Source organism: Corythoichthys intestinalis, chromosome 14, assembly GCF_030265065.1.
Source record: "Corythoichthys intestinalis isolate RoL2023-P3 chromosome 14, ASM3026506v1, whole genome shotgun sequence".
In the NCBI taxonomy this organism is placed as follows: domain Eukaryota; kingdom Metazoa; phylum Chordata; class Actinopteri; order Syngnathiformes; family Syngnathidae; genus Corythoichthys; species Corythoichthys intestinalis.
Genome location: NC_080408.1, coordinates 10832898 through 10846228, shown reverse-complemented (window position 1 = coordinate 10846228; position 13331 = coordinate 10832898). Strand labels below are relative to the sequence as shown.

At 40.2% G+C, this 13331-nt stretch overlaps 1 protein-coding gene across 10 annotated transcripts in view; it reads left to right on the top strand.

Moving 5' to 3' along the window:
- The window catches only part of LOC130929666 (receptor-type tyrosine-protein phosphatase S-like), a 311121-nt gene that overhangs the window by 130929 nt on the left and 166861 nt on the right, over positions 1-13331 (top strand). For all 10 annotated transcript variants that reach the window (XM_057857028.1, XM_057857025.1, XM_057857027.1 and 7 more), the window contains exon 5: positions 2175-2363. In XM_057857028.1, the coding sequence (XP_057713011.1) occupies positions 2175-2363 (189 nt within the window). The remainder of the gene's footprint in view (positions 1-2174; positions 2364-13331) is intronic.

Here is a 13331-nt window from a genome sequence, read left to right as displayed (position 1 = left end):
GTCAGACGAAAACTAGCATTTGTCTCGTTTTGTTCTAGTCATCCAAGCCACGTTTTTAGCTCGTCATCGTCACGTCATCGTGGACGAAATATTTTCGTTATCTTCATTGGTGACGACAACAACACTGATAGAGTGCATGGTGCAGGTTAGGAAAAAGTTGAAGACTTTAGGTAGGATTTCAAATATATATATTTTTGACAGCGTTGCTAAAACTTTTTTTTGTTTTGTTTGTATGGTGGTCCACACTTTTGATTCAGGCTGATTTAAAAAGATGATTCTTCGCTCTTGGATGTTGCAGACTGTCAGATCTTATTTCCCTTTTTATCTGCCATGCGCCATTTCACATCATTCTCCTTGTTTAAAGTATTTACGTCACACACACGCACGCACGCACGCACGCACGCACGCACGCACGCACGCACGCACGCACACACACACACACACACACACACACAAATGTATCAGAAATCATGAGTTGGATGCTAGGGGTGAGGGGAATACTATATCTGGATGTGAATATGTACTGTAATCTCATTATGCAACTTTAGAATGTAACAGCATTTTGTATACTGTCTGACTTTGCTCTCACAAATACCGTATTTTTTGGACTATAAGTCGCACCGGAGTATAAGTCGCATTTTTTGGGGAAATTTACTGTATCAAATCCAACAAATAGAACAGATATGTCATCTTGAAATGCAATTTAAAATAAAAATACGATAGAGAATAACATGCTGAATAAGTGTACCGTATGATAATGTTACATGATGCATGAACAACCAAATGCAAACGTTGCTTCAACGATATCTGGCGCCATCTAGCGTCGTGAATGGGTATAATGTCTCGACCGCGAATATAAGACGACCCCCACTTTTTCAGTCGTATTTCAATGCAAAAAACACGGTCTTATATTCGGGCCAATACTGTATTTGCAAATCCAGGGCTCCCTTGGCTTTGTCAAACACGGAGGAACACGGAGCTGGCCAGTCGCCATGTTCTACAGTATGATTGACATGGCAGCACTGAATGCATATTTGTTGTATTAGGCATGCACCGGAAGGCAAGAGAGACGGGTGGACTTCTTGGTGGGTCTTGCAAAGGAATTGGCTCACTCTCATGTGGGCGCAAAGAAGGCGCAGAAGAAAAAAATTGCTTCGGCAACAACCTCCAACACCTAGCCCCGGGAAAATGGCGAAGTGTCATATGTCACCACATAAAAAAATGTTTTGTTTTTCATCACACCAGCTCTTGTATATAATTTCTTTTGTTGTCTTTTTCACATACTTTTCTTTATTGAATAAAAAGCTTTTTTTTATGCAAAAATTGACTTGTGTTGTGTATCATCAGCCATCCATCATCAGCAATATGACAATTATAGCTCCATACATACAAGAAACAGCGCAATAAAATATTCAGAGAGATTGAGACAGCTGTTCTTTCTCAATGCTGTAATGTCAGACTGTCCTCAACAAAACCCCAGCAAAAAAGTGCTCTGATATCTTCCCAATTTTGTCAAATCGTGCACAATTCGATCACATTAGACAACCATACTGAGCAGTTACCAAACAGTAAAACATACAGGTTGTCCGCCCGATTGCCTGCCTGAGCGGTCCACTGTCCGACAAAGCCAAGGCAGCCTGCCCTGCAAACAACAGATGCTAATTGGATCAATCCAACCCTGTGGTTTTGCGAGTGTGAATGGAAATGACTAATGAGTACCTCAGTGCTCACAAAATATATGCTGATTAGAGTCAGATGACCCTTCTCTGAATACAAAAGTGATTTGTATCAACTGGCATTGACAGTTTGACAGTTGGAATTGTCAGTTCTAATGTAAAATCTTAAACAGTAGTTGAACAACCTACTGATTCAAATATTTTTTGATTAAAAAGTATTAGAAAAGTCTCTATAGAGGTAAACATTGGCTGGAATATTGGTAGTCTAAAATTAATGCAGTTTTTTTAAGATTCCTTCTCACAAAGGTCAAAGCAAAGAATCTGTGCTAACACTTTAAGGTCAGACCAAGTTAGTTTTACTGTCTGCAATGCACACTTGTTTTACTGCTGTTCCACTCATGTCCTTTTTCTACACGTTCTCCTCATCCTTAATGCCTTCTTTTATGCTATTGCTCATCTTCCATTGTTATCTTATTTATTTGTTCTATTCCATTCCAGAGGACCTGCTGCCATTTGGCTTCCCCAGTATCGATATGGGTCCTCAGCTGAAGGTGGTGGAGCGTACAAGAACAGCAACCATGTTGTGTGCCGCGAGTGGAATCCCAGACCCGGAGATCTCCTGGTTTAAAGACTTCCTGCCCGTTGAACCCAGCACTAGCCAAGGTCGCATCAAACAGCTCCGATCAGGTGAGAAATGTCCACCGGCAAATACAGTTTTACAAAAAGCAAATAAATCTGCATCTAAAGCTTAACATTGATGTCGTTAAAAAAAAATCCCCGTTGCTCTAAATTTGACGATTATCATGCTTTATTTGTGATTATGATCAAGAGATTACATGCTCCTCTCTGACGCTGTGGGGATTTACAACCTTTTCAAAGCCAATTTTATGAATTTGCTTAATTCGCCAGCCAAGGGGAAAATCGTTGTTTTTAATCACCGTTCGGGACCTCCCCTCACGTAATAGGTGCCTAACCTCCGCCTCATACTGTACTGTTTTAACTGCCGGACTCTTATGTGCTACAAACCAACTCATGCCGCACAAACTCACTAAATTAATCATAAACAGCTCAAAACCGGTGAATTCGGACTCGGGTAAATTTGATATTGAGTCAGTGCGTTTGTTATCTAATTACAGTTGAAATCACATCAAATGGAAGAATGTTTGCATTCGAAGATAGGAAAGCACGTGCGTATTGACAGGCGGATCCAGGGATGAACATTTTGCACTTAAGACAGTTTGCTCAGCTTTGTTTGTGCTAGTCTGCGGAGACCACACAGTCTCTCCTGGAATAAGCAGACAAGCATTCCTCAGCTATTTTCCCTCAGCTGTCCTCGGGGGTAATGAAAGTGATGGTGAGGCAAAATCATTTTGCTGTAGCTCAAACCCACGTTCTGTAGCGCCAGCCTCGCTATCTCTCGACTGTCGGCCGACATACTTCACTGATCGCTTCTGCCCTTTTGTCAACCTTTCATTTGCGATTTCCATTTGTACGACGGCCCGTTCGAAAACTTCCAAACATTTTTTTTCAATAACTGCCTTACCTGGCAGTCAAATAATTGACCTGAATCGATGTTGTTGTTTCAGGACGTGAGAGTGGGGAGAAATTCAGTACAAGGAATTCTCGAGTTATGTTCGACTTTTGGTACTAAACTGGAAAAGTACAGGTGGTCCCCAGGTTACGACGTACTTGACTTACATGATTTCGACTTTATTTCGACACCGGAGTCTCGTCCGCCATTTTGTCTCCAGCCGTTTTTTGTTTTTTAGTTCCATAAACAAAACAGTACCTTATTGTACCTCGCAGTATCTTATTTATTTATTTATTTATTTATTTTATTAATATGACGTGTTCGGACCTGAAGAAATCTGACCTTTTAGCCAGATTGCCGGAATCACGCCAGCCGAACCGCCGGAACTGCGCTAGCGCAATTCCAACGACCCGGACCGGCGGAAAACTGACAACCCGGCCAAAAAGCCAAACTCCGCGCGTTCACCTTAGTCTTAACCACTGGTACTGAAAAAAAAAAAGCTGGAAAAAGGCTTCGAAACACAAGTTGACAATTTATTCCAAGTTGGCAGCGATCATACAGCACAAAGTGTCACGTCCCGGAAGTCTTGTTAATGTTTTGTGTTGGTTCATGTCAGATTCTTTTATTTTGGTAGTTGCGTGCCTCCTTGGGCTAACTTTACTTCCTGCTCTTGCCAATCAGGCTGATCATGTCCACCTGTGACCCTCTGTATAAATAGCCTGCTTCTAAACTTGCCCAGTGTTGGTTTGTCTGCTATCCTGCCACGTCCTTGTGTAAGCTGCTTTTTGACCATGATTGATGTTGTTTGAACCTACAGTGCCTTGCAAAAGTATTCGGCCCCCTTGAACCTTGCAACCTTTTGCCACATTTCAGGCTTCAAACATAAAGATATAAAATTTTAATTTTTTGTCAAGAATCAACAACAAGTGGGACACAATCGTGAAGTGGAACAGAATTTATTGGATAATTTAAACTTTTTTAACAAATAAAAAACTGAAAAGTGGGGCGTGCAATATTATTCGGCCCCCTTGCGTTAATACTTTGTAGCGCCACCTTTTGCTCCAATTACAGCTGCAAGTCGCTTGGGGTATGTTTCTATCAGTTTTGCACATCGAGAGACTGACATTCTTGCCCATTCTTCCTTGCAAAACAGCTCGAGCTCAGTGAGGTTGGATGGAGAGTGTTTGTGAACAGCAGTCTTCAGCTCTTTCCACAGATTCTCGATTGGATTCAGGTCTGGACTTTGACTTGGCCATTCTAACACCTGGATACGTTTATTTTTGAACCATTCCATTGTAGATTTGGCTTTATGTTTTGGATCATTGTCCTGTTGGAAGAAGAATCTCCGTCCCAGTCTCAGGTCTTGTGCAGATACCAACAGGGTTTCTTCCAGAATGTTCCTGTATTTGGCTGCATCCATCTTCCCGTCAATTTTAACCATCTTCCCTGTCCCTGCTGAAGAAAAGCAGGCCCAAACCATGATGCTGCCACCACCATGTTTGACAGTGGGGATGGTGTGTTCAGGGTGATGAGCTGTGTTGCTTTTACGCCAAACATATCGTTTTGCATTGTGGCCAAAAAGTTCAATTTTGGTTTCATCTGACCAGAGCACCTTCTTCCACATGTTTGGTGTGTCTCCCAGGTGGCTTGTGGCAAACTTTAAACGAGACTTTTTATGGATATCTTTGAGAAATGGCTTTCTTCTTGCCATTCTTCCATAAAGGCCAGATTTGTGCAGTGTACGACTGATTGTTGTCCTATGGACAGACTCTCCCACCTCAGCTGTAGATCTCTGCAGTTCATCCAGAGTGATCATGGGCCTCTTGGCTGCATCTCTGATCAGTTTTCTCCTTGTTTGAGAAGAAAGTTTGGAAGGACGGCCGGGTCTTGGTAGATTTGCAGTGGTCTGATGCTCCTTCCATTTCAATATGATGGCTTGCACAGTGCTCCTTGAGATGTTTAAAGCGTGGGAAATCTTTTTGTATCCAAATCCGGCTTTAAACTTCTCCACAACAGTATCTCGGACCTGCCTGGTGTGTTCCTTGGTTTTCATAATGCTCTCTGCATTTTAAACAGAACCCTGAGACTATCACAGAGCAGGTGCATTTATACGGAGACTTGATTACACACATTTGGATTCTATTTATCATCATCGGTCATTTAGGACAACATTGGATCATTCAGAGATCCTCACTGAACTTCTGGAGTGAGTTTGCTGCACTGAAAGTAAAGGGGCCGAATAATATTGCACGCCCCACTTTTCAGTTTTTTATTTGTTAAAAAAGTTTAAATTATTCAATAAATGTTGTTCCACTTCACGATTGTGTCCCACTTGTTGTTGATTCTTGACAAAAAAATTAAATTTCATATCTTTATGTTTGAAGCCTGAAATGTGGCGAAAGGTTGCAAGATTCAAGGGGGCCGATTACTTTTGCAAGGCACTGTATGCCTTTTGTCTTTTGGAACTGACTCAGTTGATTGGTGTCCAGCTGTTGCTGTGAATTTTTGTTATCGCCCTTTTTGAATTTTACCAACTTGACTCAGTTTATTGGTGTCCAGCAGTTGCTGTGATTTTTTTGTTATCTTACTTTTTTTGAACTTTACGAACTGAAAAATAAAATACTTTTGTTTGAGCACAACTATCGAGAATTTGGGTCCTTGGTTCATCCTTGTCACAAAGAAACCCAGGTGAGGAGGCAAACTGGATAAGGCAAACTGGATCCAGGGTCACCATATCACAAGTCAACAAAAGATTCCTGAGAAAAAGGACAACGATTAGTTAACAATTCAATATTTTAAAAGCTCTGGTGAGGCGACCTGTGGTCTGGAAGAAGGGTGTGTTTGGGCGTTGTTTAGGATTATTCTCTTTTCTGGGTTGGGCGGGAGAGTTTCGGGTGTTACTGTTGTCAGGGTAACGAGAGTTGAGGATTTTGCCATCCCCAGCACCACGTGATGCTGAGTGTTCACTTCTCGATCACGGTTCCTCCGTATCAGATGTTCCTTGTGGCAAGACAAGATGTCTTGCCATTTGTTCTGGACTGTCCAGAAGAGTTGATTGCGGCATTTGGTGGTGTAGACGTGGGCTTGTAGATGTCTTGCCTATCACCTGGTTGTCAGCGTCAATGTTGCTCAGTCAGTTGTATGACGCGTGCGTTGGGCTTCCGTAGTCAGAAGGCGCCATGTATCATTTCTGCCCTTATCTGCCCGTTGTCTTGGCGTTGCAAGTTCAACTGTTCATAATATCAAATATATTCTGCTTGTTTTTCCTAAAACTATGATATAAATGCTATTGTATTTTATAATGGGTGTGTTAGAGTAATACAAACAGTCAAACAGTAAATACGAGAAAAGATATTATCCCCCTTAGTCCTCACTAAACGTGAAGTTGTTCAGCTTTACAGACTGCAAACAAGGCAACTGTGCTTTTTGAAGCTTTTTACTTCCTTCACTTTTGAAAATAATCTGTAAAACACTTGGTGTTCAAACGTCCATCTAGTCAGATCAATATGTAAATTTAGTAGATTAAATAAGCCTAATTTGCCTAAGAAAAGTCCGCTAGCTTAAATGCTACGAATGCTAATGTATTTACAATTCTCATAGCAAATTGCTCACATGTAACTCCACAAACTGTAGCTGTAAACTCAATTGCAAATGCATATAAAAAACATATATTAGCCGAAACAACTTACAGCCTTATTTTGGCCAAACCAGAGCGCAGCTATCAGTTATCCATGTCAGTTGTCTGAGTCTGCTTCTCAGTCATACAAGGCGACAGTACAGCCAGACCCAACACTGCCACCAGAGGACAGTGTATCCTCCATCATTAAACAAAATACAATACTTTTGGACTTTTTGGATAGTTATTTTAGGGTGCGTAAATGGTTAATTCCGACTTACGCGGAAATTCTGGTTATGTCGCCAGCATACGAACAGAACTCGTTCATAACGCAGGGACGACGTCTAACATGAATTTCCTCATATGTCGGATTTCACTGTCAAAGTTGAAATTTATGTCAAAATATTTTGCGTAATATATAAAAGTGGTAACACTTTATTTGACAGTGGGTTCATAAGACTGTCATAAGAACGTCATAATCAGGGGTGTCAAATCTACGGCCTGCAGCGTCCGTGTACCTTTTGGCCGTTCGTTTTTCCTTCTAATTTTGGAAAAGAAAAAAAAAAAAAAGAAAACGAGCCCAATTTTTTGTTTTTATGTGTTTTAACAAAAAATGAGAAATGAATCGACTCCCGTTTCCCAAATAAAAATTCTTTAGCCTTAATCCGTTTTTCCATTATCAGTTTATTGAAGTGAAGTCGAAAAACAAAGTACATCCAATATTTGTGTTTTCACGACGTTCCCGTTTTCAATGAACCATGACCCGGAAGACAATGTTCTTCTTCTTCTTATACTTTAATATGATGCAGCTGCAGCAGGGTCCTGTTCGTCTATTTGAATTTTATTAAATTATAACAATTGTCGAGTTTTAATATACATGTACTGTATACACTGCATATTTGAGTTGAGAGCCCTGCGAGCACACGGAAGTCAACTGCCTCTCCGCAGCAGGGTTTTACATTATTTTTACAGTCGATAACTTGTGTTAGCGCTTCTCCACTCAGTGTTATTTATATGTATAGCACTTCGAGAACAACCATGGTGTGAAAAATTTATAATACCACTAAAAATGTAAAAACAAGTTAATCACTTTACCACTTCAATAGCAACACTCCACCCTCCAGCTCAAAAAAAAAAAAAAAAAAAAAAAAAAAAAAAACACCTGGCGTTCACATGACATGACATCACATTTTGAGTCATGTCTGCCTGATTATTAATAATTGGTATACAAACCCAAAATAATGTGATGTCCACATATGTGGGCGCCAGGTGTGAATCGCGTCTATATTTTTCCATTCCAATAAACATTATTGTAAAAAAAAAAAAAAAATATATATATATATATATATATATATATATATGTGTAGGCCGCACGGTGGCTTAGTGGTTAGCACATCTGCCTCACAGTTCTGAGATCAAGGGTTCAATCCCGGGCTTCGGCCTTCCTGTGTGGAGTTTGCATGTTCTCCCCGTGCCTGCGTGGGTTTCCTCCGGGAACTCCGGTTTCCTCCCACATCCCAAAAACATGCATGGTAGGCTGATTGAACACTCTAAATTGTCCGTAGGTATGAATGTGTGCGTGAATGGTTGTATGTCTCCTTGTGCCCTGCGATTGGCTGGCAACCAGTTCAGGGTGTCCCCTGCCTACTGCCCGAAGTTGGCTGGGATAGGCTCCAGCACCTCCGCGACCGTGAGGAAAAGCGGCATGGAAAATGAATGAATGAATGAATATATATACATATACATATACATATATATATATATATATATATATATATATATATATATATATATATATAACGTAATTTCCCGAATATAAGGCGCTCCCGTGTATAACGTGAACCCCAAATCTACTTGTAAAATTTAAGGAAAATTATTGTTCCCGTGTATAACGCGCACAATAATTTTAGCACCAATAAATAGAAGAATACAAGAAAACAGAGCTCGTGTACAGATACAGAAATGTTCATTTTACTGACTGGTGAAACACAGCACAAGCATAGCACATTGGTAGTTCAAAACATAACCGTAAACTGACAATATGCACGGTAATAATATGATCTGACAACTTCTCCAACTTATCAGAATCCAGGAGAAAACAAAACAGATGTGACTTTTTTTTTAAAGGCTGCTGTTTAATTTGCTCTTTTCATCATGATGAATAAATGTTCCTTCCATGGATTGATACGGTAAAATAAAAGTGGGGACTGAAGTCGGAAATCGGAACGAGCGCATCGCTGTTGACTAACAAGAGGAACTATTGGTATTTGGGTTTGAGTTTCCCGAGGGACACAGGGACAATGGCGTACCGCAAGCAACACGTCACTTCCGCTCGTTAATATTCATGACATTAGCTACTGTTGCTAATTAAGGACAAGCCACCGTTTGTCCCTTATAGGAAATGAATGGAAATCGTGTACGAAGGAGATGTTTACAGAGTTAAACCTACCAATTCTCTCCGAAAATGATGTGCCTGGTGCCAAATTGACTGGCAAAGATGTGGACGAACATAAAAATGTTCAGTTAAAGAGATGGCTTTAGTGTCGAAGGCTGAAAAAGACGAAAAAAACAAGCCGACCTAAGCATAGCTTTAGCTTTTTTATCGACGCGACTGACAATGACATTCTCCTGTTTCAACAAGCTATCCTTTACCATCAGCCCTGTCTTTCTTATATATATTCTGGTTGTCCTACGTCTCTTACCGTTCTTGGGGGTAATTTAGTTAGCGTTGTGTAGCGATTGCAAATGCTACTCAGTGACAGCCAACGAACACTTTTAATTTTTTCATTGATAACACATCTTAATCCTATAATTTATTTACACTTCCCCCTTACTAAAGTTGTTTTTTTATATATATAACAGAAACGGTAACAGTGGCAGTCAGATACCATTGTAATTCTTTTCAGGTCATTCATTGTCAGACAGAAGCAGTACGGCACAACGTTACGCTAAAAAAATAAGTTAAAAATATAAAAATGGCTTACCTCTTTGTCCTCTGAAAGACCATGCCAACCCAACATAATGTTTACTGCATATGAAATGTGAATGGATTCGCCGAGCTGGTGTTAAAGTCCACGCAAGTTGATTCGGTCTTCACATTTTTTCCTCTCGAGTTTTTGGTTTCCGGAAACGTATGAAGAAAACATCCTTCATGTGTCGTAATGTCTAGAGTCGTTTCTACAAGTTCCAAAAAAGCAATGCGTGATCGGCATGTTTGTTTTTGAAAGATTACCGGAGAAAAGTAGCACTTTTTACGTTGGATCTATGCGAGGGCGGGTCCATAATGTCCCACTTCGGCTTTACTTCCGCTTTACGATGCGACGTCACGGTCTAAAAATAGCCTGCGTGCGGTACACCATTGACGGACACAGGAAGTCTGTGTTGTGTTATGTTTGTTATCGTCCGAGTTGTCGAGTTGCAATAAACGTTGACTCAAATGAGTTCAAGAAACTAAATTCTGTGCTTTACGAACAGTGAAAAAAGCTGAATTTAACACAGACGAAATCATTCGACCAATCAGAGTGAAATATTACCGAAACAAAATGGTGACGTCATGTTCCGTAATGGTTGACAACGGATCCGCGCATACGTTTTCTTCAACACAACATGGCCATGTAAATAAAAAAAAATCAGTCTTTATGTATACATAATATATATATATATTTCTGTCTCCATCCCTGTACCCGTGTATAATGCGCACCATGATTTTACAAATTGATTTCGGGGAAAAAAAGAGCACGTGATAATCGGGAAATTACGATAATCTATAAGTGTAGGCAAAATGAACTTAATACAACCCACAACTAAGGGCAATTAAACCCAAAATCTGGTCTAAAACACCACTTTGCCTAGATATAGTCTGCATACAATATAGGGCTCTGTATTTCTTAACCTTCACCGAACCCCTGAGGCTTACTCACCGAACCCCAAGGATTCAATCGAACCCCAGCTAAGAACCACTGCTCTAGATTGTTGTTTAAAAGCAAAAAAAAAAGGCAGTTATCATTCATTTTACATAAATATTTCAAGCTAAAATTACGCTATTGTGTAAAGCCTACGTGGCGGCCATCACAAAACAGAGCTTTTTCAGTTGAAAATTCTTGTAAATACTTGCGTACTTCCCGGAATTTTTATAGATACGAACATAGAACAGTCGAGATCAGGGGTGTCCAAACTTTTTGCAAAGGAGGCCAGATTTGGTGTGGTAAAAATGTGGGGGGCTGACCTTGGGTGACGTCCTTTACGTACAACAATATATTCAAGTAAAATTTAGCAAGCCGTTCTGTGTGTCACATTTGCTTTATTATAGGGCTGCAGCTATCGAATATTTTAGTAGTCGATTAATCGATGGAATAGTTTGTCCGAATAATAGAGTAATCGGATAAGGAAAGTGAAAAATTAAAACACCTGAGCTGAGCCTCAAACGATATAATTTTTTCTAAAAATGAGGATCTGTGTACAACAAAAGAACAATTGGCTAGCTTGGATAGAAAAAGTTGACAATATTTGACAATTACAAAATGTGATATGATTTGCCCGAAGGAAGGAACCGAAGAAGAAGACAAAGGGACAATGACAATGCTCTTAACAAGTGGTTCAGACACATATTCCCACAAAAAACGGCTAAATATACCTACAAACTGAATTAAGAATGCATTAAAAAGACATTCGCTCAAACAAAAACTTAGCTTATGTTGGTCTTACCAGGGAGCAGCTGGATTCAGCCATGTGAAAAGAGGCAGACCAGAGGGCATTGTATTCACCCTCATCAGTAAAATTAAATGCAAACACTTTTAAAATCAACCATTACAGTGCCACTTCAATTAAACGAATACTCGAAGCAACAAAATTTAGTTTGAATATTTTTCTCTAATCGAATACTCGAGTTAATTGATTAATCGTTGCAGCACTACTTTTTTTTTTTTTTTTTAATTAATAATTTCAACAATTTTGCAACTAGCCTTTGTGGCGTCCTCTTTCGACTCTCGGGCTCTTGCGAAATACTGCTGCTGTGAACTTAACTAGCTTCAAGTTGCTTCAATTTCTCGCTACGTACTGTATCTACCCTGTAATCTTGTCGTACATGTCAGCGTGTCTTGTTTGGTAATATCGCCTCATATTGAACTCTTTAAAAACAGCGACTGTCTCTTTGCAAATGAGGCAGACACAGTCGTTGCGTATTTTAGTGACGACATAATCCAGTTTCCACCTATCCTTGAAGCGCCAGCCGTTTTAGTCAACTTTTTTTTTTGTTGATTGTCGCCATTTTAGAAAATTGGGAGTAAAGGGTCACATGTGGTAATCTTGCTTAGAGTGGTGCTCCCTTTTAGTGGGTAAATGAGGAGCAGCATTTAGTGTGGAAGCTACTTCATATGCTTGTAGCAGTACTGCTGACCAATTTATTAAGTCTGTGTGTGGGCCAGACATTAGTGATTTTATGACAGAGGCTGGGGGCCGGATGAAATCTGACCACGGGCCGCATTTGGCCCCCGGGCCGGACTTTGGACATGTCTGGTCTAGATTCTTGGTTAAAAGCAAAAAAACCAGGCAGTTATCATTCATTTTACGTACATATTTCGAGCTAAAGTTACGCAAATTTTTTCCATTCGTTTAGTTTTTTTCACAATGTTTCAAAGTACATGCATGGGGCTATTTCAGTGTTGGGAAAGTTCATTTTCTACATGAACTAGTTCAAATTGCAGTTCACAAATTTTAAAGTTCATAGTTCATAATTCAAAATTTCGAACTAAAGTTCATGGTTCCAAAAAACGAACTTTTGTAGTTCAGTTCTTTTTGTTCGTCAAAAATTGTTGCAACCTATTATTTACTGTATTTATTTCCAAAGCTTATAGAAAATAATCACAGTTCATTTCCTACCTGAATGTTTGACCACCGATGCTGAAGAGTCTCCCACAATATACTGCAGAACTAGGTTGTCTAGCTGCGGCTGGGAGAGACAGAAAACGGGGCCACTCTGGCATGCTGTTAGCGAGATTTGGGTGGCAGAGGTACTGCTCTGGCCAACCTTTCCCGTCTCTTTATTTAATCGCACATGCTCGCAGTCGCAGATACCTAGCAAGGCTTGTCGCATGCTTTATTTCGATGTGCCGTTTAAGGTTGGCTAAAGACGTTACCGACGTACGGACAGTCTTCTTCAATCCAGGTGGACAAAGTTTACAAGTAAACGTTATATTTTTCCCATCCGGGTCGGTACTGACTTTTTCGTAAAACTCTTTTAAATGCTGGTACTGTGTAGAAAGTTGCTCTGAGCGGGCCGGGTTTCGAGAGCTGCCGGCTTCTGTGTCCATGCTGCTGTTGTTATGATGACATATTTGCTTAAACAATACGGCCGTGACATGCAGCTTGGGTTGCCAGGTTGGATAATGTTCCGCTATTAAGGTAAAACATTTTATTGTGTGTTTTTAGCCTATGGCTTTAGATGCAGTTTTGTCGGTAAGGCTCTAAATGTGATGAACTCATGAACAAAGTTATGAGCACCGCTCACAAC